The sequence below is a fragment of the Dipteris shenzhenensis genome, chromosome 13, assembly GCF_047967505.1.
Source record: "Dipteris shenzhenensis isolate YYH24624 ecotype China chromosome 13, Dip_SZ_1.0, whole genome shotgun sequence".
Lineage (NCBI taxonomy): Eukaryota > Viridiplantae > Streptophyta > Polypodiopsida > Gleicheniales > Dipteridaceae > Dipteris > Dipteris shenzhenensis.
In genome coordinates this window covers 33155121-33179994 of record NC_141608.1, presented here as the reverse complement: position 1 = coordinate 33179994, position 24874 = coordinate 33155121, and the positions used below count along the sequence as shown (strand labels likewise).

Sequence of the window (24874 nt, the reverse complement as noted above, 5' to 3'; positions counted from 1 at the left end):
CAAATTCTATTTGTTTCGAAGTCAACCATTCTCTTCTTATTGGTAATTGAGCTACAAGTTGTGCGCTCAATAAAATCTTATGATACTTTGAAGCATAGGGAGGTCACTCTATAAAAAAACATATAAGATGTGTGAGAAAGAACACATTTATAATACCCCTATATTAAAAAATTTACATTTGTGGAATGATTTTTTACCCTCTTTTGTACGTAGAGTTTGTAATTCTAAATTTTAAAGTCCACTATAATTTGTGCTATTCGAGTGTGTTGTGCCAGCGTGATCTTGGTTCAAAGGCTGCATTGAGTCCCACATCACTGTTGTATGTGATGAGGTTCCTTGTGGATGCTCTTTGTTGCTTTGCGCTGTGATTTTACTTGTTTATTATGCGTCACTCAAGCTTGTGTTGTTGTCTTGAGTCACGTAATTGCTGTCAAACTTTGTGTTGTGTTGGTCCTTGTAGAGTACCATCGTGTTGCTTGTCGGCTTTGCTGTAGTTTATCTTGCATGTCATTAGGTTCGTCTACTAGCTCATGTGCTTTGAGGGCTAACCTTTATAGTTGGTATGCATGCTACTTTTATAGTCACATTTGATCACCTTTGTTGAATTAGTTGGATGTCCGTTGTAGAAGTCCTTGCTTTTTATATATATAGTAGTAGAGACTCAAATAGTCTCTCTCTCTCTCTCTCTCTCTCTCTCTCCCAAAAAACATGTTTCCTTCTTCGGATTGAAAGTATTAAACTTCTTTTACTTAATGTATCCAAAAGCATATATAAATACCATTTGTAGCCATAAAAAAGGATACATGAGTATATGGATGTTCCAATAAATCAAGGAACTCGAGTTTGACGCTCTTGACTATATGCATATTTCTCGACTTAATTTCTTAACTTTGTCTCATTGAGATGATCCTCCCTAGAGGAAACCCCTCTTAAAAAGAGTGACACCTTATGTTAGCAAAAACTCAAAAAGATAAGCCTATATTAGCATAAGCATAAGCTTAACCATGTCATTAATACATGCCTATGGATGTAGATGAACCATGCCATTGATACATGGCCCTATGGATGTTTCTAACACACCAATGATTTTGATTAAGAAATATCTTTGCTTTCGCTTTTTTTATTACAAAAACAAGAGTGTTTTTTGATGTAATTCGTTTACTTTTTCTAATTGAAATAGTACTATGTATGAGAAAGACCCTTTGAAAAATACTTGCAAGTATTTCAAGTCACACAAGCAATGTTTTTGGTGACCCCACACAAATCCTTAATAAATCATGTGCATATTCAACCTATAATGATGAGGTAGGCTTAAGGGGGAACTAAGCAAACAACATAATAATACATATGAGTACAATATTCTAAACATGAAGCTACTCATAATGCTCATACCTACTTTTTAGCAAGGGATCGAAGAAGGTTAAGGTCAAGAACACCCTTTGCACCCCATCCGGTGACTCCCTCTAGAACAGTTGGCCTGAATTTCTCATAGAGTGAATACGCCATGTGTCCGATTTCTTCTGGTGAGTAGGAATTGGGTACATATTCCATGACAGCTGCAAAGCCAATGACAACGCAAGCATATTTAAAACTAGAGGATAGCTAAGGAAATCAAGGCTAATAAAGAAACAAACCAAGAATGATACATTGGCCTAAAGTAAGCTTATTTAAAATACATGATAGCTAGGAAGCCAAAGCTAATAAAGCAACAAACCAATGGATGTGTGTGCACATGCATGTTTTAGAGAGAATGGTGCTCTAACCATGCAAAGAGACTATTTTTCCCCTTGTGGGAGTTGTGGGTTTTCATTAATAAGTCAAGGAATTCCATACAACTTTGCTCACATCCCCCTAAACAACCTTGGGTGGAGGACACACACACACACACACAGAGATTCTTGGTGCTCCAATTTGTTTTCTGTATCAACTAAAAAAGACTATGACAGTTGCAATATGAGAGTGACATGTTAGAAAGAAGTATGCTAAAAGGAGTGTTTGTATCCGAAGAAAGGATAAGAGGTAAAAAGAAAGGCACTGAAAAGGAAAAGAGGGCAACCTAAACAAATAACCATGTGGGAGGAGGCACATTCAAGATAGTGGGAACAAAAAGCTCTTTAAAAAAAAACATTGGTCTAGTGAAGAGAAAGCTAAAGAACCACAAAAGAGTGTTAGGGAGGCACGTGTGGATCCTCATAGATATATTATACAGAGTGTTCCTAGAAAACATTGGTCTATTGAAGAGAAAGCAAAACATTGGTCTACTAAAGAGAGAGAGCAAACTCTATTGAATCCTCACAAGAATTGTGGCAAGTACTAAGGAGAGAGAGCAAACTCTATTGAATCCTCACAAGAATTGTGGCAACTACTGTGGCAAGTACTAAGGAGGGAAAGAAGCAGAAGAAAGAGTGTTAGGGGAGGCACCTTTGACTCTCTCATAGCTGGGACCAAAAGCTCTTCTCAAATAGGCCTCCACGGAGGAAGGAGAAATGGGCTTGCCATTTTGCACTCCAAGGCGAAGTCCATCTTTTGTAATTCCATACACACTCATCCCAAACACTTGAAACCTCTCGAAGTCCACTCTCCTCCTCTTTCTTGGCTTCTTGGTGGCCTTCTCTTGCTCCTCAATTATGCCCAGCCTCTTGCCTTTCGACCTCGCCAGCATCCCTGCTATGGCCTTCCCAAAGCTTAGCCCTTCTTCGAATTTGTATCCCTCCCTTTCTGCCACCACCACCACCCATAGCGTCAGCACAGGCGCCCTGTTGATCCTGATCTTGTCTTGCTCCTCCCCGTTTTCCTCCTGCTCTCGTTTTGGGCTCCCTTTCGAACCCTCTTCCCCTTCCGCCTCTGACTTTGCAGGCCTCCCCGCCTTGCCTTTCCGCTTTCGTTCTGCCAGCTCCAAACTTGAGAAATCTAACCTTAACTAGCGTCTATACTTGAATAGAGCTTTGTTCTTCCTAACCCAATACGTCGTACCTGGTAGCTTCGCTTCGTCGATCTCTCGCTTCTCAGCCGCAGGCTGCGTCTTTCTCCGGCCGCGCATTGTTACAAGACTGCAAGTTGGGCAAGCTGGAAACAGGCTACGCAAAGTTCCTGATCGAGCAAAAGCAAGACCAGCAGGGGCTGAAGCAAAACCGTAGCAACTGGGGCGAGCTGAAAACAAACAACGCAAAGTTCCTGATCGTGCAAAAGCAAAATCAGCGGGGGATGAAGCAAAAGCGTAGGTACAACTTACGAGATTGCAAGCTGAAAGCAGACAACGCAAAGTTCCTGATCGTGCGAAAGCAAGACCAGCAGCAGGAGTTGAAGCAAAACAGAAGGCCAGACACAACATCGAAGAAAAGCTTCAGACGTTCTTCATGACAGTTAGATGCATGAATTTAGAACGCTTCCATTTGTAAAGGCAAGAGGCTTACACTTGTCAAGAACTTCCGGAATGAAAATCGCATAGGCATGGGCAGCACTCTTTGTTGTCGTATTAAGTCTTGACGTTGTCATCACCTAAAGGTGTTAATGAATGGGAGCAACTCCAGCTCAGCTCACCCCATCGGCATGGGCAACGGTAGCTCACCCCATCGCTTCTGTTTAGTGGAGTTGGCTGCCCACGTTCAAATCTTGCATGCTACCCGAGGTCAAAAGCTTGCTACTTAGCAAGAGAGGCCTTGGGTAGATGTGCCCCTCATATTGGGCCATGCCGAAAAACAAAGTTTAATGAATGAGGCAACTCGTGATGATCAAAGTCGAGGATGCCGAGAAGCTCATCGAAGTTGCATATCACCACACAATTCACCTTTCACTCCCTTCTGAGCATTTCAATAATTGCACATTAGTAATGCTTTTTGAAAGTAAGACTAGGATGACCAACATTATGGAAAGGAGAGAATCACATAATAGTAATCATTCTCGAAAGTAAGGCTAGGATGAACCAACCCTCAGGGAAGGAATACCAATGAACGACATAGTGGCTAAGGGAGCCTCGAGGATTCTATGGTAACACCTATGGGTTGCCTCGCCTCTCTCTAAGCCTTCCTATTAACATTATTATGCCAAAAGAATGAAGGATGGGAAGGCTAGAGAGCCACTGTAACTTAGACTTGAAGGTGCCCATTGATAGGTGCCCACGATGTTCCAAAAATCGTATTAGTCATTAGACATGGGGAGGGCTAGTGATCGAATGAGGGAAAAATTAAGCTTCCTAGAAGCTTCCAATTCTATAAAAATTGCCCTCGCTCACCAATCTTACCTTTCCCCAATGCTCAACGCCTCTCCCTTGCTTGGCCGTCTTTCTTCCTCTTGGCTTTAGCCCTCCCGTCTTCTTTCCAGCACTCAGTCCTCCCCTCTCTTTGGTCTCCCTTCATGCAATGCTTAGTAGCTCTTTTACCTCTCCCTCGCTCGCTCAGCCCTCCCATCTTCTTTCTAGCGCTCAGCCCTCCCTCTCTTTGGTCTCCCTTCACCCAACGCTCTGTAGCTCTTTCCCATGCCCCTCACTCGCTCAGCCCTCTTTCACCTCTCTAGCCTTGTCCCATTCGTGTCACGATGTTTGGTGTCATAAAAATGGCCATGGGCAAGAAGAATGTGTCTCTAAGGTATCTCCATATCGAAATATTTCCTCTAAACTAGGACTGCTCAAGAACATCTACTCACATCCTTGGCTACGACCTCCAAAGTACCACATGCATCTCTCTGGTAATATCGCCTCCATATTCTCCACTGAATCATGCACTCCCGTATACTCCAAAACTAGTATGCAGGGGGGCACTTCCTATAGATTGAAACAGGAGAATAAGACCTCGTGCATAGCTATAGTATTGCGTAGCTTGGCAACACGAAAGTAGGGGTCATAAAAAAAGTAAAGTGGGAGTTGCTGATCTAAGGGTGGATATCTCCCTTATTCTCACATTCCCTTATTACTCCGATGGTGCTATGAGGGTGGATATCTTGCTCTTCCAAGGGTGGGTATCTCCCTTATTCTCACATTTCCTTAGGACTCCTCCCACCATCTCAAAGATGGTGCTATGAGGATTCCCTATAACTCCATATCCTTCCATCAAATACCCTCGTTCACTTCTCCACCATGGGGTTCCTCCACCTCACTATCCACTTTTTGTCCTTAATGAAGGAAAGGATCTATTATTCCAACTATAAAATTTGAGTAATTGAATTCCAAGGTATCTCCATATCTAAATATTCCCTCTAAACTAGGACTGCTCAAGAACATCTACTCATGTCCTTGCCAGGCTACAACCTCCAAAGTACCATATGCATCCCTATGGTAATAATGCCTCCATATTCTCCATTGAATTAGCGCTCCCATATATTCCAAAACTAGTATGCAGGGGGAAAAATCAATGGCCATTGACACTCCATTGCCTGGGACATCATCAGAACACCTAGCGATGTAGAAAAATATAAATGCTTCTAAGGGTCATCAATAATACTAGTGAGAGAGTTCAAATCATCACCATCCTAGTGACAGAATCCAAATGCACGTAATGATCCAAAGGATGTCCAAACGAGTGTTATTTCATAGACACATCCCCATCTCACAAGCGCCCGCAAGGTTTTGTCTTGTGGCTATGTGTGTGTGTGTGTGTGTGTGTGTGAGAGAGAGAGAGAGAGAGAGAGAGAGAGAGAGAGAGAGAGAGAGAGAGAGAGAGAGAGAGAGAGAGAGAGAGAGAGAGAAGAGAGAGAGAATAGAGAAAATGTGTGTGTGTGCACGTGCATGTGTGCATGCGTATAGGCATACATGATTTCACACATGTGGGCGTGCATGCATGCATGCATGTGTGTGTGTGTGTGTGTGTGTGTGCAAGCACGCATGTGTGCATGTGTGTGTGTGTGTGTGTGTGCATGCGCTCCTCCATTTTCTTTCAATTTCGAGCTCTATAAACATTCCTGGTGATTGGGAATTCCTTCTTTTGGCGGGAGTTTGTGTACTCCCCTAGCATTAAAAGACCATTCATGCCATATCCTCGTGGGTGTGGTCCAAGCCCCTCTCATAGTCACTGTTGTATCCAGTGGGTATACAACCTTGGGGTTGTGAAGTATTCATCTTTATATTCATATCATATGTCCATCGAATACATAGATTCGATAACCTCAAATTCGAGCAATCACTCAATTACTTATTGGGTTATTGCAAGTATTGAATTCTATGAGCAGTCATTCATTAAATCCCCTACATGGGATTCCTTCCACCTCGATGTCTACTTTCTTATTATATGGCAGGGAGGGTATTCTATTGATGCCATTAATAAATAATTCCCAAATGCCAACTATACTATCATCCCTATGTCACTTCTCTAGATGCCTCTAGTACATTCTTCTCCTCTCCATGTTATGGGACACTATATGATATAGATGATGATGTTCCCTGTCACTCATTTTCCCAAGTACTATATGTCCTTCCACACTATTAATTATTTGATCCTTACACATAGGATTCCCTCCAAAAAATCATGTATTCCTCATGTATTTGATCCTTACACATAGGATTCCCTCCAAAAAATCATGTATTCCTCATGGAATTCCAACATCCATTGGTGAACTGGGAGGCCTAATAAATAATCCCCTCATGCAAGGTCTCTTATCTTTTTGAACCAAGGGAGAATACTTGTTAGAGCCCTATTCCTCCAAAATTACTAATGTAATCTTCTCAATGACGGGATCAAAACCAGTAATGTTTGCTTGGCTTATCCAAATGTCAAACCATGGTAAAGCTATCGAGGGTATATCCCAAATATTTTGATTGACCTATCATAAGTAGAAAAGAGTCCCATAATCTAAGTTTAAATTCTTAGAGTCGTAGCAAAATCTCAAAAACACAATGCTCCCCAAGGGGATGAGTGTGTGTGTCAGTAATTGTCATCATCATCATTACTATCATTATCATTAAAGTATTGATACACCCCAAGGACTGCAAGGGTCCCCAAAAGTGTGTGTGTGTGTGCACGTGCATGTGTCCATGCGTATAGGCATACATGATTTCACACATGCGGGCATGCATGCATGCATGCATGTGTGTGTGTGTGTGTGTGTGCATGCGCTCGCGTGCATGTGTGTGCGTGTGTATTTGTTTTGCAAGACTAATTTTGACATCCATATAGTTTTGCAAGACTAAAATGTGTGTGTGTGTGTGTGTGTGTGTGAGAGAGAGAGAGAGAGAGAGAGAGAGAGAGAGAGAGAGAGAGAGAGAGAGAGAGAGAGAGAGAGAGAGAGAGAGAGAGAGAGATAAATGTATATATACATGTATGTATATAAATAAATAAATAAATAAATGTATGTATATGTATATATAAAGTTAAACAAAAGTGTTCATAAATGAGGCTTAACTCAAAGCTTGGACTAGAATAGCCAGAACGAGTCGATAGCTAGCAAGAGGTGATCGAGAGAGAGAGAGAGAGAGAGAGAGAGAGAGAGAGAGAGAGAGAGAGAGAGAGAGAGAGAGAGAGAGAGAGAGAGAGAGAGAGAGAGAGAGATAAATGTATATATACATGTATGTATATAAATATAAATATATATATATATATGTATGTATATGTATATATAAAGTTAAACAAAAGTGTTTATAAATGAGGCTTAACTCGAAGCTTGGACTAGAATAGCCAGATCGAGTCAATAGCCAGCAAGAGGTGATCAAAAGTGACCCGACCAAGAGGTTACAGTAGAGCACAGTTTCACAATGTCTCCCCAAGAGTAATTTTAGAGAAGATAAAATCCATAAATGCCTCCCCAAAAGTATGTTTTAATGCGTCCTGTGTTTGAAAGACCATTATACTTTTTTTTGAAAAATATAACCATCTATTGGTAGCACATAGATGAATAAAGCTTAAGGGATATGGTCTATGGATAAAGAATTCAGCCAAACATGGATTTAGAGAACATTAATTAGAAGTAAGACACACGCAGAAAATTGACACTTTTAAAGTAGCGGAACATTACAAGTTAACTACTGTATAACAGATTTGAGCCAGTCATTTAAAGGAGACCTAAGGTACGGATTACAAAAAATTATAAGCCATGGAGTATGCATTTAAATACAAGTGCTCAAAAGTATAAGAATTAAAGGAGGGAAAAATAATCTAAAACTATCTACCCTGAACAAGCAACCAAGTACACTAACTAGGCCACGAGGGAGCTCCAATCTGCACACACAAAAAGCCACAGACCTCTAACACACAAAAGGACCCTAGTAGACCCAAACTTCAAGAGAACGCAGACTACCCAAGGGCTCAAACTTCACTCCATTTGCTACACTCCACAATTACAACACAGCTAAGTCCCAAATGCCATGAACTAAGCTAGCTAAATGGTTTGAATACCACTATAGACCCCCAACCAAACAAACCACTAGCAACAAACCTAAGAGAAAAAGTAGTTAGTACATAACTAGTGTGTAAAATAAAAGCAAAATCAAACCGGCCGCTCAAGTCCACTAACATGCAACACACAAGTACCCCCGATCAAAAGCATGAACTCAACCATGAGCTGATGACATCAGCAGACTATCAAGCATGTACCATACGCAATCAATCACCATGACAGAGGAATAGTGAAGACCGTAAAGCTACAAGCCAGTCAGGTAGGAGAAAGAGGCGTAGGTAATCGTGGATACAAGCAAACAATCTACACGTAACGATAGCACTATGCTAAAAAGCAGGAGCTAAGCATGACAATGGACGTAGCTAACAACCCATTCCTAGCTTGGGATATAGAGAAACGGGCGACTCAGATCCACTAACCTAACTGCAAACAAAGAAACACGTACTAAAGCAATTGAGCTCACGACCCATAGCCCAACCAAATAGCTTCAATGCAAAAGTGTCACTGATAGCAACCATAGGACCTTCCACTCTGGAAAGTGCATATCTAGCTAGCAATTGATTGCAATAGCAAGCAAAATAATATGTGAGCTGGTCATCTTTGTATCCAAAACTAGTAACCAAAACCACATAGTTGTCCCGCTAGCTCTCAGATAACACTGTCATCAAGCCCAGAGGCCATAAATCAAGGAGATGTTGCCAATCAAAATGAGGAGAATTTCCTTGGAAAAAGAGAGTTATGATGAATTGGCGCAAGAGATAATAGTGTAGGTCATGAGAGATAGAGAGCGTAAGATAAAGCTGAGAGCCATGTACAAGAACTGAAGTGAAGGAGCGACTCCAACAACATAAGTAAAGATGGTTGCCACCTAAGATAACAGACAAAGCACAAACCCACACCTGAGCAAGAAAGGAGGCAATACAGTAGTGTAACGTCATGCTAAGTGGAGTGACCGAAATGAAGTAAGCCTTCAAAGCACCGCAATACGTTTAAAAAAAAGGGGGAAGCAATAGGTAATACAGGACAAGGAAGAGAAGAAGCAACGTAGGAGCAAGACTTGATTGAGCCAAGGAGCCAAAGGAAGGGGGTGGCAGCACGGCGAAGTCCAAGGTACAATAGAGGATAAGGTAGGAGGAAGGGTGGTAGCTATGGGGAAGATGGAAGGAGGTAGCTGTGTGAGTGGAGAGACATGCGGTAGCAAGACAAGCCTAAACTTGGAGGGTGTGAAGACGTAAGTCAAAACTGCATGGCAGTGTGAAGACGTAAGCCATTGCGGTGGCATTACCATGCCGTAATGCTTGCAAAAAGGATATCCCTCCAAGGGATTCCAAAATAGGAGAACCCACCGCTTTAGAACATTAGTTACTCCATAACTCCACGCCACATTCACATGCCACACTTAGCAATATTATCAATTACCAAAATCGCATGAAAAATAATAAATGCAAAACAACATTGTGTAAAAAATAATAGTTGCAAAACTTAAATTAACCATTAGGTGTGATAATTGAAGCAAAAATTAACCATTAGATAAGCTAAAATAATCATGGGCTTCGGTTTAGAAATCGGAACACACACACACACACACAAAGCATGTAGTGTGTGTGTGTGTGTGTGTGTGAGAGAGAGAGCCAAAAAAATATGCCCCAACTTCTCAAACTGTTAATGCGGAGTAGTTGATGTACCCTGTGATTATTGAAGTCATATTGAGCCACAAATACCCCTTGCCAGTGTATACAAGGCATTTATATGCCATAAGTAGTGTCAAATATAACACAACACTCACCTTTGCAATCAAAATCATCAACCCCCATTCTTTGATGAACTAACATCCTTGATCTGGCTGCCAATGATGCAAGTATCATCCTTTCAATGTATGCACATATTGCACATAATGCCTTGAGGCTCATGATCATCATCCGGTTTTTGAATTTCTAGCAAGTTTGCCAACAGTAACAACTCCACAATAGTTTTAACCATGATATCATCAAAACCAAAAGAGAAATGAATGCCATTGAAAGCTTGGAATTCTCACATGAAAGGTGTTGTACTACATCCCATTTCCAATGACACTAACTCTATAACATATAGCAAAGTCAAAAATAAGAAACAATTTCTTCATTCCTCCTTGTGCCAAAAGAGTAGTAGACATAGGTAACATTGTCTTCTCTTTCTCAGAAACATATTGTCTCCGTAGTTCATCCTTTTTCCATATATGTAGCCTTTTGGATGTAAGGATTACACTCTAGCAAAAAACAATTATAGATAAATCTTGTACAATGCCTCTTTCAATGAGGATGCTTGATAATTTTTTTTGAAAATGCATCAATACAATGGTCACAATTAGAACGTTGCAAAATGACTTATGTAACGACTCCTAAAACATAAGGCTTATGCTCTAGAGAGACACAATTATAGATCACTCCTATAAGAAATCCTCTTTCAATGAGGATGCTGATGATATTTTGGGAAAATGCATCAATAAACTAGTCACACTTGCAAAATGACTAATGTAACAACCTCCTGAAAAATTGTAAAGTTACACTCCATTTTTAAAAAAAGTGTCACTCTCCAATGCTTTTTCATTAAAAATTTGCATCATCTAATGATGCTTTCATTAGTGTTAACACCTATTTCATTAATTTTGGACTGGTGCACTGTCCAAATTCGTTTTGTGAGATAATTTTGGATAAAGCATTTAAAAAAAAGAGGCTCTTATAAAACAAAACTTTGAGTCAAAAAGTAAGATTTAAAAAAATCAAATTAGAAAAAATGACGTGACATGTTATTAAAACTAGAGTACATTAAAAAAAGAGGACATCACATTGTTAAAAGAGACAAAAGGTAAGATTTTAAAAAATCAAATTAGAAAAAATGGCGTGACATGTTATTAAAACTAGAGTACATTTAAAAAAAAGCATGACACATTTGTACAAGAAGTAGATCATATAACTCAAAGCCATATGGTGTCAAAAAACACCTTCCATTAGCTTAGCCTAGAAGATCTCATCTTTGTCTCTCTTGTCTATTACAACTTTACATTAGAGAACTAAAAAGTCTTTGTGGAACTGTAGTTTCATTTCTTGTCTATTACAGTTACTTTAGAAAACACATAAGTCTCTATGGAATTAAATTTCCATCACTTGACTATTACGTCATTAGAGAGAGCATATGTCCTCAAAAGTGCCTACTATGGCATTGGCTTCATGAAAACAAGCAGACTTTAAACTTGCAGGCCATGCGTAACCAGGGCTGGCATCACAAATCTCCTCACAGACTCTCCTCACAACCTGTTTCGAATCTTCCACCAACTTGTAAGCATTCAACAACTCTTCTTTTCTCTCTTGGCTTTCCTCATCTTCACCATTTTTTTCAATACAGCTTCTAGCCACCGCCATATCCTGTACGAAAATTTAACTCGTTAGCATAAGAAATACGTGATTAAAAGAAGTGAAAAAGAAAGCTAGGGATATTCACCTCTTCTGCGGAGTTCAAATCAAGCAGCCATGTGCGCAACATATCCTCCTCGAATGATTTTCCCTTCATTGGTCCATACAAAAGGGATCTAAGACAGAATTTGAGTTCAGTAAATGAAGTCGTGTAGTAACTAGTCATTGTCTTAGAGGGAAAGTGGGAGAAGGAGAGTGAGGGAGTGATTGCGAGGGATGCATAGTGAGCCGCCCCTCCTTCAAGAGTGATAGAAAGTGAGGGAAGACGTAAAGTGAAAGACGAATACAAGTTAATCAGAAGGACTAGGATGTAAGAAATAAGAGAGCGTTTGTGGAAGGACTAGGATGGAAGAATACAAGTGCACTAAGGCACGATGTGTTCGGATAAGGGTTGGAATAAAGTGAGTGAAGCATTGGGAATGCTCTACTTTAAGTGAGTGGAGACTATCCAACTGAATAAAATTTTGCAGAGCATTGGGAATGCTGTACTTTAAGTGAGTGGAGCATTGGGAATTGATACTTTGGAGTGAAATATATTACAAATATTACATCATCACATATTCATATCAAAATTCTCATCACAAGTTTATATTTCCAAATAATCACATCATCACACATTCATATCATAAAATTGTGTGCATGAAATAAATATATAAATATCATGACTAAATGCCACTTAAGTAATAAGTCACAAATTGGTGTATAATCAACAAAAACAACATCATGATTCATACATTGCAACAAATAAATGTCAACCATAATATTCATGGAATAAACAACATCATGAGAATATACTCCTCATGCATATATACAAACACAACATCATACATGCATCACAACTCTTCTGATGCTTCTAGTGGAGACTGTGGCAACTCTTCTGATGCTTCCAATGGAGGCTGTGGTGCTCTAGATGTACACTTAGTCTCTACTTCTTCTGTAGTATGTAGTGCTTTCGGAGTAGACTTAGTATCCTCTTCCTTAAATGCAAGCGGAGGCTGTGGCAACTCTTCTGATGCTTCCAGTGGAGGCTGTGGTGATGTAGGTGTACACTGAATCTCTACTTCTTCTATAGTGTGCAGTGCTTTCACAGTAGACTCAGTCTCCTCTTCCTTAAATGCAAGCTCTGAATATTGCTTCAGTTGCACGTTGTATTCTAATGGCAGCAATTAGGTCTCGAATGATTTCAGCCCTAAATAATTGTATATCCTCCTCTGAATATTTGAGTTCCAAAGAGTCTTTCGATGAGACCTGTGGCTTAAGTGAGAAAATTTCTTTGAAAATCAACATGCAGTTATAGGCAACTCTCCACCCACAACTATGCCCATCTTCCTGCTCTACTACTAAATGCTTTTGGAAGTATAGCAAGTCTTTGTACTGTCCTGTTTCTCTGATAGCAGATACCAACTTCTCAACTGACCTGCTCATCATGACATATTAAAAAAACTTAGTGTGTCTATTACATAAGGTACATAATATAGAAGTAACAATAGATAAATAGAATACTTACGTTTGCACTGAGCCATGAAAGCTTGCAATCGCGTTGACAAACCAACAATAGTTGTCTTCAAGGTCCCAAACCACCAGACTCCAATGTTCCCTACACGAATAATTAAGAACCATTATTATTTAACACAATGTTGCCAGTATAAGATGAAAATAAAGGTTGCCATGATACTTACATCTCGTGATATGCCATAAATAGGACTCGCACGCCATGTAAATGTAAAGGCTATAACCATTTACAAACATCAGCTATTGTCTTTCTGCTATCGCTAAGTATAGGAGAAAGGAGGGAATCCAACATATACACATGGTTTTGTACGACTCTACAAAATCGTGAGATAACTATACTGCACCAACAAATAAATGAATATTAGCTTATTAGATTTAATCAAAATATTGAATTATCAAGCAGAGAAAAAGTTTGTATCAAACCTGAGAATGGCCATCATAACATTGTTATTGACCTCATTTGAAGCTCTAGAGAGGATTGAAATATCCTTTCCACCAAATTCAAGATACTGAGGTCTATGTTGAATCATAACCCTAACATTAAAAGAGCTTCCCAATTCTTCCAATGAAGCCATGTTTGTAGAGTTGAGGTCTTCTATCCCCTTTGACTCTTTGACGGCATTCATTTCGCACTCCTCTGAGCCATTATCTATTTGACTTGTGGGAGGGTCCATAATGTTGCCCTTAATGATTGCTCGAATGGTACATGTTATAAATGCATAGAGATGCAAGTCCGTATATGTTGACAGTGTGGTGTCATTTTGTATCTAAAAAATTTGACCAAGTACCAAAAAGCAATTGTAGCCCACCCTCCATCCACAATTGTAGATGTGGCTATCCTCTTGATGTGATACCTGACATGTTATATACTCTATTTGTTGTGCCAAGTCACGTTGCCGCATTACTGTGTCGATAGCACCTACCAACTTTCGAGCCGATCTGCACATCAAAACATATAACAACAGTGAATATGTGCATTGCATATCAATCTACATGTCAAGAAGTGACAACAAGTGTAGTCTATACTTACTCTAACACAGTGCCATGGACGGATGTCATTGAGTTGGCAAAGAAGGACTTCTTAGCAAAGATGTCCATGACCACCAAACTCCAATGTGAGCTGCATTATCAATAAAGAATAATTACTGTGTTTGAGACAATTCTAGCAACGCAATAGAAAAAACAAGTAGGGTTTGTTGCTTACTTCTCATAATATGCTGTAAAGATAACTCGTGCCTCATTCATAGGAACATGCTTCAACCACTTGCAAACATCCTCTATGGTTTTGTTTTTGTTGCTAAGCACTTCAGAAATAAGAGGCGAGCATATATGAAACTCTTTGTATATTTTGAGGAAAATCTGCTATAACATTACTATATTTTAAAAAAAAAGTATTAGCTTCTTGGATTTAATCAAAATACGCAAGTATAAAGCCAAGGAAAAGGCTGCATCAAACCTGAGAATGGTTGTAATGACTTTGACATTAACCTCTTTCTTAGGATTCAAGAGGATTAAAATCTCTTCTTCACCAAATTCAAAAGTATGAGGTTGTTGTTGAATTAACAACATAGCGGTGAATGAACTTCCAATCTGCTGCAATAGAGTCATATTTTCATGACTCATCTTATTGAGAGAGTAGTGTACATCGTATTCTTCTTCACTTGCTATGTCTTCTACATCCTCCTTCTGCTATAAAAATATAAAAAAGTTATGAGATGTACACATCCCAAATAAAGGCTTAAACAAGCATAGAAATATAAAGATAAGATTTCATACATGCTAAAATGCAGTCATATTTTTAGGTTGTTCCCCAACATTAATAATGGTTTTTTCATCAGACTGCATAGAAGTATATAGAGAAGGTCTCATACATGCTTTCATTAGAGTGAGTCTCTTCTCCTCTTGGAGGAAAAATTTAAAAAGTAAGGTTTCATACATGCTTTCATTAGAGTGAGTCTCTCCTCCTCTTGGATGAAAATTTTAAAAAGTTATGAGATTTACACATCCCAAATAAAAATAAAGGTTTAAATAATCATAGAAGTATAAAGATAGCATGCTTTCATTAGACTCAGTCTCTTCTCCTCTTGGAGGAAAATATAAAAAAGTTATAAGATTTACACATCCCAATTAAAGGCTTGAACAAGCATACAAGAATAAAGATAAGGTTTTATACATGCTGCAATGTAGTCATATTTTCAGGTTGTTTCCCAATGGTAGCAATTAGACGCTGAATACTCTCAGCCCGAAACACTAGTAGATCGGCTTTTGTATATGATTCCATTTTGACTGGTAACTCCAAATCAAAAATCTCTCTAAGAAACAACATGCAGTTGTAGGCAACTCTCCACCCACAGCTGTGCCCATCCTTTTGCTCCACTGGTAGACATCGTTTGAATTCTACTTGGTCTTGTTGCTCCCTGGTTGTTCTGACAGCAGATACTAGCCGATATGCAGCACTATCCATCATGACATATGAAATATATTAATATGTCATGATCATAAGATACAAAATAAGAAAGTAACAAAAATATTAAGAGAATAATTACCTTGGGGAGTTGGCATGATAGCCTTCCATTGAATTCACAAACCACAAACGGTTGACTTCAAGGTCCCAAGCGATGAGAGTCCAATGTGAGCTACACGACCAGATAAAAAATGATTATTGTTTTACACAAACTTGCCAAAGAAATAGTAAAAATAAGGTTGGAGTTGATACTTACTCCTCATGATAAGGCATAAAGATGACTCGCACCCCATCTAAATTCAAAGGGCTTAACCAGATACAAACATCTTCTATAGTCTTTTGAGGAGAGCTAAGAATAGAAGAAAGGAGAGCATCGAGCATGTAGACACGATTCTGCACTGCACTAGGAAGCTGAGAAATAACTACACTGCACCAAGAAATAAACAAACGTTAGCTGATAGAATTGATTCTGCATTCTGCACTAGGAAACTGAGATATAACTACACTGTAAACAAATAAACAAATGTAATAGTGGCCTTTTTACATAACCCTGTGAGCCATAATTATCAAAGAAGGCATCATCATCTTTCTCTTCATCCACCAACCTCTCTCTGAACGGGTCATGTAAGTCCATCTTTTCATCATCATCAACTGGGACATTATGATCTTCAAGGTCATCATCCATATCATCAGTCTCCTTGTACTCTACCTCTTTTTCATAGCCTGTGGTTAGATCTGCTTGAAGCTAAAAATAGGCCATGAAATGCTTGTTTTCAATAATATTTGTGGAGTTCCCTTTTCTGAGGAGATCCTCAAATAAATATCCCATCTTGCACAAGGTGACCTTCCAACCTGCCGGTAGCAAATTCTCCACCATGGTAAGCAAGAGACTCCCACTTTTTGCTGGACTTCCATAGTTTTTTTTAATAATGTATGGACTTGGGAATATCTTGCTCTTCTAGCATCAATCTCAAATTATTTGAATTCCCTCTTATGTTCTTTTGTAAGGAGTGATCAGGGTTGGGACTCCGCATACACAAGAAGAATGATTCAAGAGATTGAATCGCTATGCCACATTCTCTCTTGCCTCTCTTTGCTGCATAAACACCACTATAGATCTTCAAATCTGATGAATATGCTCACTCTAGAGTAACTTGCATGGCTTCTTTGTCTTGTTTATCAACAAAAATGACAAAGTTGCAAATTGCCACTTTGCTAATGGTGGTATATACTATTCTATCAATGAAGTTATGGATATCATCGCTAGAAACTTCATTGATGAAGAATAGTTGTGGCTTGTCCCATGCTGACTCATTCTTGATGAAGTCATCTTTTGAAACTCCCCTAAAGTTCACAAGATTTCCAGACTCTAACGTAACCTCTACATTAAATTGAAAGCTTTGGTGCATATCTGTCGGCATCCTTATCTCGCTGATTAATCTTTCCACATATGCAACCACCTGTTGTGGGATTTCTTTTCTCATGTAAGAGGTTACTATTTCTGACCCATCTTCATCCTTTTTAATCCACCTGTTTGCCCATAGCTTTACCTTGGGTGTTGACAAAGAAGCTATATGCTTGACCACATTATAGTCAATGTTACAATGACTAAGTGGGATTTGTTTCTCTGACAGCAAATACTTAATGGCACTATGCACTGCATCACGCCTCACCTGCACATTGATGCATTCTTCCAAGCAGTGGTCTTTGTCTTTCTTTCCAAAAAACCATTCTTTCTTTAAAAGTTTTTGTGCTGCCATGGATGCATACTTGTCAGGTAAGTACTTTATAGGCCTCCACATCCTTGCCGTCAACTCCTTCTTATCCATTACCTTTGACTTTTCGGAGACAAACAAAGGAGCTTCATAAGTCAACTCTCCACGCTCACATGCAATGCATGCTTCAAGCATCTCATTGAACACTTCAACATGACAAAAAATGATGGAAGTGTAGTCGATATATCTGTCTCTCACCACCTTGAGGCTTGTCATATTTTCTTCTCGCTCTTGAGTTCCCCTAGGCACAACTACACTCAAAGAAGTATAGAAGTTTGTGAGTGTGTCGGCATCTACTTTTGTGACCTTTCTCTTCAAATCAGGATTTGGAGAACCAAATGTTGTCCATACAACCCTTGCCTTCTGTAAGACCTCTGATGTTGAGGATATCTTATGCTTTCCATGGACATAATGATTAAGTCTTTCGGACTCAATCAAATACTTGATCTCATGCTTGAATATACAGATGGTTGCAGGATAACAATGGAATGAAGTTATCTTTGCAAATTGTTCTGAAGTGAGTCTTTTGACCTCCTTTGCTTCTTTGGTGATCTGATGACAAGCATAAGCCCAATGTTGACCATCAATGGGCTGGAATCTGCAATTAAGGAGGAATTCCTTCTTTGCTTCCTTCAACATATTCTCACCTTGTGCCTCTTGGCCTTGTTCATGTGGAATATTTTTAAGAGTGTCTTTAAAGAATCGAGTGAAGGTTTCCTCGGAATGTGTAGGCCTTGTAAATGTAATTTGATCCAAAAAGCTATTTTTGATTGGATAAAACATTATTGGACGTAGGACCACGTTGCTTGCCACAGGTTTCTTTCCATCTCTCAAAGCTTTGTATATTTGCAGTGCATAGGATATATCAAGGTTTCGGCTATTAGTAAAGATAGCTACAGCTTCCACATCTCTGGCATTCACAAACCACGTCCTTTGACCCCAGATATATCCCACATCATCATCTGTTACTGCTTCCTTAAGATGCAGATTGAGATTTTTGATTGATGTGAGTTCATCCTGATCATCTTCAGCTTCGGGTTCTGAGTCTTCTTCATCTTTCTCTTCTTTTAACCGTTTTCCATCCACATGATCTTTCTTTACAGTGGGACGATGCCTTTTTCTAATGCTTGGAACCGTGGCTCTTGCAGTACTAGCCTTTTGCTAGTAAGAGCTTCTAGCATAACTGCAGTGGATCGACCTTCATCTTCTTCAAATTTTTTTAATTCCCGTGCACTCAAGGCTTGTGTTTTATCATTCTTAGTGACATCCACCATTTCTTGCTCTAGAAGTTTGCACTCATGTTCTACACGTTTGTGACAGTGTGCATGTTCTTCTTGCCCCTGCATCAAAGTCTGTGCTTGATCTCCTTCATGTGAAGATCCTTGAATCTGAGGAGCATATTGTGCATCCTAAAAGTACTCAAACATAATCTTTGCATGCATCCTTTTTTCCACCACACTAGGAAATCGCTCCCAAGTATATGCAAGAGCCTCCAATGCACTTTGCAGCTCTGGAAACTTTGATGGTTGAGGAGGAGGCATCACAAAGGTCTTTGAGTCTCTCCTTGACACAACAAAATGAAGACCGCCAACTTCAGAATCTGAACTCTTTGTGAAAATATCCATAAAAGTCTCTTTTGGCTCTATCATTATGCCTACTACAAGGCTTGAAGTCATATCTTTCTTGAAGAATGTAGCATCCCATGGATCATCAACATCATTGAACTCCCTTTTTGACATAAGTAGAAAGAGTCTCTTTTCCTTTTGATGAAGAAACCAAGCTCTTCTGCCCATGTGATATCGAGTCCACCTGCAAAGTGACATCAGAGACCCATGCTCTAATCTCAGAGTCATTTAGACTAGCCCCCACATTAGTTGATTGCTCCATAATCCTACAAGAAAAGATAATGAAGAATTTAGATACATACAAGTAAAGTACAATATACAAGGCTTGATATAATAAATGTGGGAAATAGCCCAAAAGGCTTTACAAGGCTTCATATGGCAATAAATGTGACCAATAGCGGAGAGGGCTTTACAAACTATTTTATAGCAATAAATGTGGGAAATAGCCTAGAAGGCCTTACAAGGCTTAAATATTTGTACAAATGTAAGAAAATTAGCCAATAAAGCTTTACAATGAAATAAAATGCCCTCTAGTGATAAAGCTTCAATCTTCGTGATGACATGTAATCTGTCCATCCATTGATATCTATGCACTGATACCCAACTGATGCAATCTACCCACTAAAAACAGTTCCACTGATATCCACTTATGCAGCCCACTGATACTCGTTAAATAGTGAATGGTCGGGTTTATTACAAGGCGCTTCATATGGCAATAAATGTGAAAAATAGCCTAGAAGGCTTTACAAGGTTTTTTATGACAATAAATGAGCTTAAATATTTGTACAAATGCAATAAAAATAACCAATAAAGATTTACAATGAAATAAAATGACCACTATAATCATCAAGCTCCAATATGCCCCATGACATGTAATCTGTCCACTGATATCTGCTATCTGCTCATGCAATCTGCCCACTGATAAACTTCTTGGTAAATGGTAAAAGGTCTTATTTAATAGCATGTTATGAGTGTGAAACTGCATGTGAGCGAAGGGACTGACAACGATTAGGAACTAGTTAGAAAAATTTGAGCATGGCTTCGATTGGCAACTTGGAGAATTGTCTCTCCTCTAAGGCAATCTAATCTATGCTAAACCAACTGTCGAAGCGAAGAAAAGCAATAAATAATTTCTTTTTCTGTGTTCATTTTAATGTGCTGGGGTTTAAGAGGCTTAAATATGCAAAAGAAGGGGTTTTGATGTAGAGGCTAAACCTGCATGTGAGAGAAATGAAGAGCAAGTATCTAAACAAAAGTTAACATTTTTTAATTTAAAAGATGAATATATATATAAATATTATCTCACCTTCAAAACAAACCATAAATTCACTCTTTTATAATTTTTTAAAAGTATAATATAAAACATGTAAATATATAAAACTTTCTCTCTTTCCTCTGAACTTTCTCTCTCTCTCTCTCTCTCTCTCTCTCTCTCTCTCTCCTCCTAATTCTCTCTGTAGCCATGGTCAAGACATCTCATCTCTCTCTTAATCTCTCTCTCTCTCAACTCTTATGTCTTTCCCTCTCTCACCTCATCCCACTCATTCTCTCTCTTAGTTTATCTCAAGTCTCTCTTTCTCTCCCTCCCATGGCTGCTAGGATTTATCATTCTCTCTCTTCATCTCTCTCTCTCTCTCTCCCTAGGATTTGTAATTATTTCTCTCTCTCTCTCTGCCTCTCTCTCTAGAGATTTATTATTCTCTCTCTCTAGGATTTGTAATTCTCTCTGTCTCTCTCTCTCCTCTTCTCTCTCTACCTAGAATTTATCATTCTCTCTCTTCATCTCTCTCTCTCTCTCTCTCTCTCTCTCTCTCTCTCTCTCTCTCTCCCTAGGATTTGTAATTCACTCTCTCTCTCTCTCTCTCTCTTACCCTCTCTACCTCCCTCCCTCTATCCTCTTGGCCGCTAGGATTTGTCATTCTTTCCCTCTCTCTGTCTCTATCTCTCTCTCTGAATTCTCTCTCTTAATCTCTCCCTCCCTTCCTCCCTCGCTCCCTCTCTCTCCCTCCCTCCCTCTCTCCCTCTCTCTCTCTCCTCTGTCCCTCTTCTCACTCTTAATCTCTCTTTCTCTCCCTCCCCTCTTCTCTCTCATTTCTCATTCTCTCTCTCTCTCTCTCTCCCTCCCTCCCTCCCTTGGTGGCCACGGCCGCCAGAAGTTTCATTCTCTCAGACTCCCTCTCTCTCATTTCTCATTCTCTCTCTCTCTCTACCTCCCCTTGGCGGCCACGACTGCCAGAAGTTTCATTCTCTCTGTCTCCCTCTCTCTCTTTCTCTCTCTCCCCCTCTCTCTCTCCCTTAGTCTCCCTCCTCTCTTCTCTCTCATTTTTCTCTGTCTCTCTCTGTCTGTCTCTTTCTCTCTCTCTCTCCCTCCCTCCCTACTCTCTCCCTCCCTCTGGCAGCCACGGCCGCAAGAAGTTCATTCTCTCGCTCTCCCTCTCTCTCCCTCTCTCTCCCTCTCTCTCTTTCTGTCTCTCTCCCTTTCTCTCTCCCTCAGTCTCCCTCCTCTCTTCTCTCTCATTTCTCTCTCTCTCTCTCTCTCTCTCTCTCTCTCTCTCTCTCTCTCTCCCTCTCCCTCCCTACTCTCTCCCTCCCTCTAGCAGCCACGGCCGCTAGGAGACCCTCTTCTCTCTCTTAATCTCTCTCTCCCTCTCTCCTCTCTCTCTTTCTTTCCCTCCCTACTCTTCTCTACCCTCTGTCTCCCCCCTCCATCCCCCCACCTCCCTCTCGAACCTCTCTCTCTCATACCCCCCTCTCTCTTTCCTCCCTCCCTCCTTTCCTCCCTCTCTCTCCCCCCTCCACTTCCCTCTTCCTCCTGGAGGCCGCGGCCCCCAAGGCTCCTCTCCTTCTCTCTAGATTTTTTTTCTCTCTCTCTCTCTCTCTCTCTAGTTCCTCGCACCTCTCTCTCTCATAACCCCCTCTCTATCTCTCTCCCTCCCTCCTTTCCTCCCTCTCTCTCCCCCCTCCACTTCCCTCTTCCTCCTGGAGGCCGTGCCCCCAAGGCTCCTCTCCTTCTCTCTAAACTTTCTCTCTCTCTCTCTCTCTAGTTCCTCTCTCTCTTTCTTTATTTCTCTCTCTTCAAATTAAAAAAAAACAAATCTACAAAACTTAGATAAAGAATTAATCAAAAAAATTTACAAGTACCTTGGAAAAAGTTTGTAACTTTGCTCTTTCTTGCTGTCTTGCTCTTCCTTCCTGCTTCAATGAATGAAATGAGGGGAGAATGAATGAAGAAGGAAGACTATATATAAGAAAAACTAGGTTTTCCTCCTCCTCTCCTATTGGCTTTCCATTCCTCCCCTCTCTCCTATTGGCTTTCCATTCCTCCCCTCTCCCATTGGCTCCCATTACTCCCCCTCTCCCATTGGACCCCCATCCCTCATCCCAATCTTCCATTGGCCCTTCCCCCATCCATTTCTTCTTCCTCCCCCATTGCCACCACTCCCATCCCATATTTCCACCACGTCCCATACTCCTCCCATGTCCCCATCCCACCCTTCCATTTCCCAAAATCCCATATTTCCCCATCTCACCCTCCTCTTTTTCATCCCCTATTAACTCCCCTCACTCACTTGCTATACACAATGTGTGATCCCCCATGCAAAGCATAACCGATAAACACAATACTGTGCACGCACATCAACCTAGTTGAAATTGACTTTCTTGCAAAGTGGCTCCCCCATCCGACAAGTACTTTTTTGAATATCACACCTAGGACCATGTTTTTTAATGGTTGTCCATGACACTAAGGCAAAAATGCTGTTTTATGCTTGATCAACAATGCAACGCATATCCGATCATCACAACACTTTGTACACATCTCAACCTAGGTGTTATTGACTTACATGCAAAGTGGTGTGCCCATCCCATAAGTACTTGTCGAATAACACATCTAGGACCACATTTTTTGACGGTTGTGCATGACACTAAGGCCAAAACGGTGTTTAATGCTTGATCGACAATGCAAAGCATATCTGATGGGCACAATACTTTGCATGAGCCTCAACAATTGTGGTATTGCATTGCATGCAAAGTGGTACACCCATCCGACAAGCAGTTGGTCGAATAACACACCTAAAAGCGTGTTTTTTAATGGTTGTGCATGACATTGAGGCACAAACGGCGGACTTTAATACATGATATACCATGCAAAGTACATCCGATGGGCACAATACTTTGCACCCACCTCAACCTAGGTGTTATTGAGTTGCATGAAAAGTGGAGTGTCGGTCAGATAAGTACTTGATCCGATAACACACCTAGGACTGTGTTTTTTTACAAATGTCTTGACACTAAGGCAAAAATGGTATTTAATACTCAATCGACCATGCAATGCATATATGATCGGCACAATACTTTACTTGCACCTCAACCTAGGTGGTATTGACTTGTTTGAAAAAAGGCACACCCATCAAATAAGTACTTGGTTGGATAACACACCTAAGGGCGTGTTTTTTTACGGATGTGCATATCATTAGGGGGAAAACGGTGTATAATGCATGATCGACCATGCAAAGCATATCCAATGGTCACAATACTTTTCATGCACCTCAACCTAGTTTAACTTGACTTGGGTGCAAAGTGGAGCCCCCACCCGATAAGTATTTGTTTGAATAACACACCTAGGACCGTGTTTTTTTAGGGTTGTGCATTACACTAACGCAAAAACGGTGTTTGATGCTTGATTGCCAATGCAAAGCATATCCGATGGGCATAATACTTTGCACACACCTTAAACTAGGTGAAATTGACTTACATGCAAAGTGGAGCGCCCATCCCATAAGTACTTGATCGAATAACATACCTAGCAGTGTGTTTTTTTACGGATGTGCATGAGACGAGCAAAAATTATATTTAATGCTCGATCGACCATGCAAAGGATATCCGATGGGCACAATACTTTTCCTACGCCTCAACCTAGGTGGAATTGAAATGTTCTCAAAGAGGCACACCCATCCAATAAGTACTTGGTCAGATAACATACCTAAGGGTGTGTTTTTTTGCGGATGTGCATATCACTACGGTAAAAACGGTGGATAATGCGTGATCGACCATGCAAAGGATATCTGATGGTCATAATACTTTGCACGCACCTCAACCTAGTTGAAAGGTACTTGCGTGCAAAGTGGAGCACCCATCCCATAAGTACTTAATCAAATAACATACCTAGCAGCGTGTTTTTTTACGAATGTGCATGACACTAAGGCAAAAACGGTGTTTTATGCTTGATCGACAATGCAAAGCATATCCGATGGGCATAATAGTTTTCACATACCTTAAACTAGGTGAAATTGACTTACATGCAAAGTGGAGCACCCATCCCATAAGTACTTGATCGAATAACATACCTAGCAGCGTGTTTTTTTACGGATGTGCATGACACTAGAGCAAAAATGGTATTTAGTGCTCGATCGACCATGAGAAGGATATCCGATGGACACAATACTTTTCCTACGCCTCAACCTAGGTGGTATTGAAATGTTCTCAAAGAGGCACACCCATCCGATAAGTACTTGGTCAGGTAACATACCTAAGGGCGTGTTTTTTTGCGGATGTGCATATCACTACGGGAAAAACGATGGATGATGCATGATCGACCATGCAAAGCGTATTCGATGGTCACAATACTTTGCACGAAACCTCAACCTAGTTGAAATAGACTTGCGTGCAAAGTGGAGCCCCTATCTGAGAAGTACTTGTTTGAATAAAACACCTAGGACTGTGTTTTTTTAT

At 40.2% G+C, this 24874-nt stretch overlaps 1 protein-coding gene across 1 annotated transcript; it reads right to left on the bottom strand.

Moving 5' to 3' along the window:
- Positions 1 to 1323: 1323 nt before the first annotated feature.
- On the bottom strand, positions 1324 to 3331 carry LOC147895314 (uncharacterized). The gene is made up of 3 exons (XM_087383451.1): positions 2974 to 3331; positions 2422 to 2886; positions 1324 to 1556 (listed from the first exon to the last, which is right to left on the bottom strand). Exons 1-3 carry the CDS (start codon positions 3329 to 3331, stop codon positions 1393 to 1395), a joined length of 987 nt encoding a protein of 328 aa, XP_087239577.1. The 3' UTR covers positions 1324 to 1392.
- Between the last annotated feature and the right edge of the window lie 21543 nt (positions 3332 to 24874).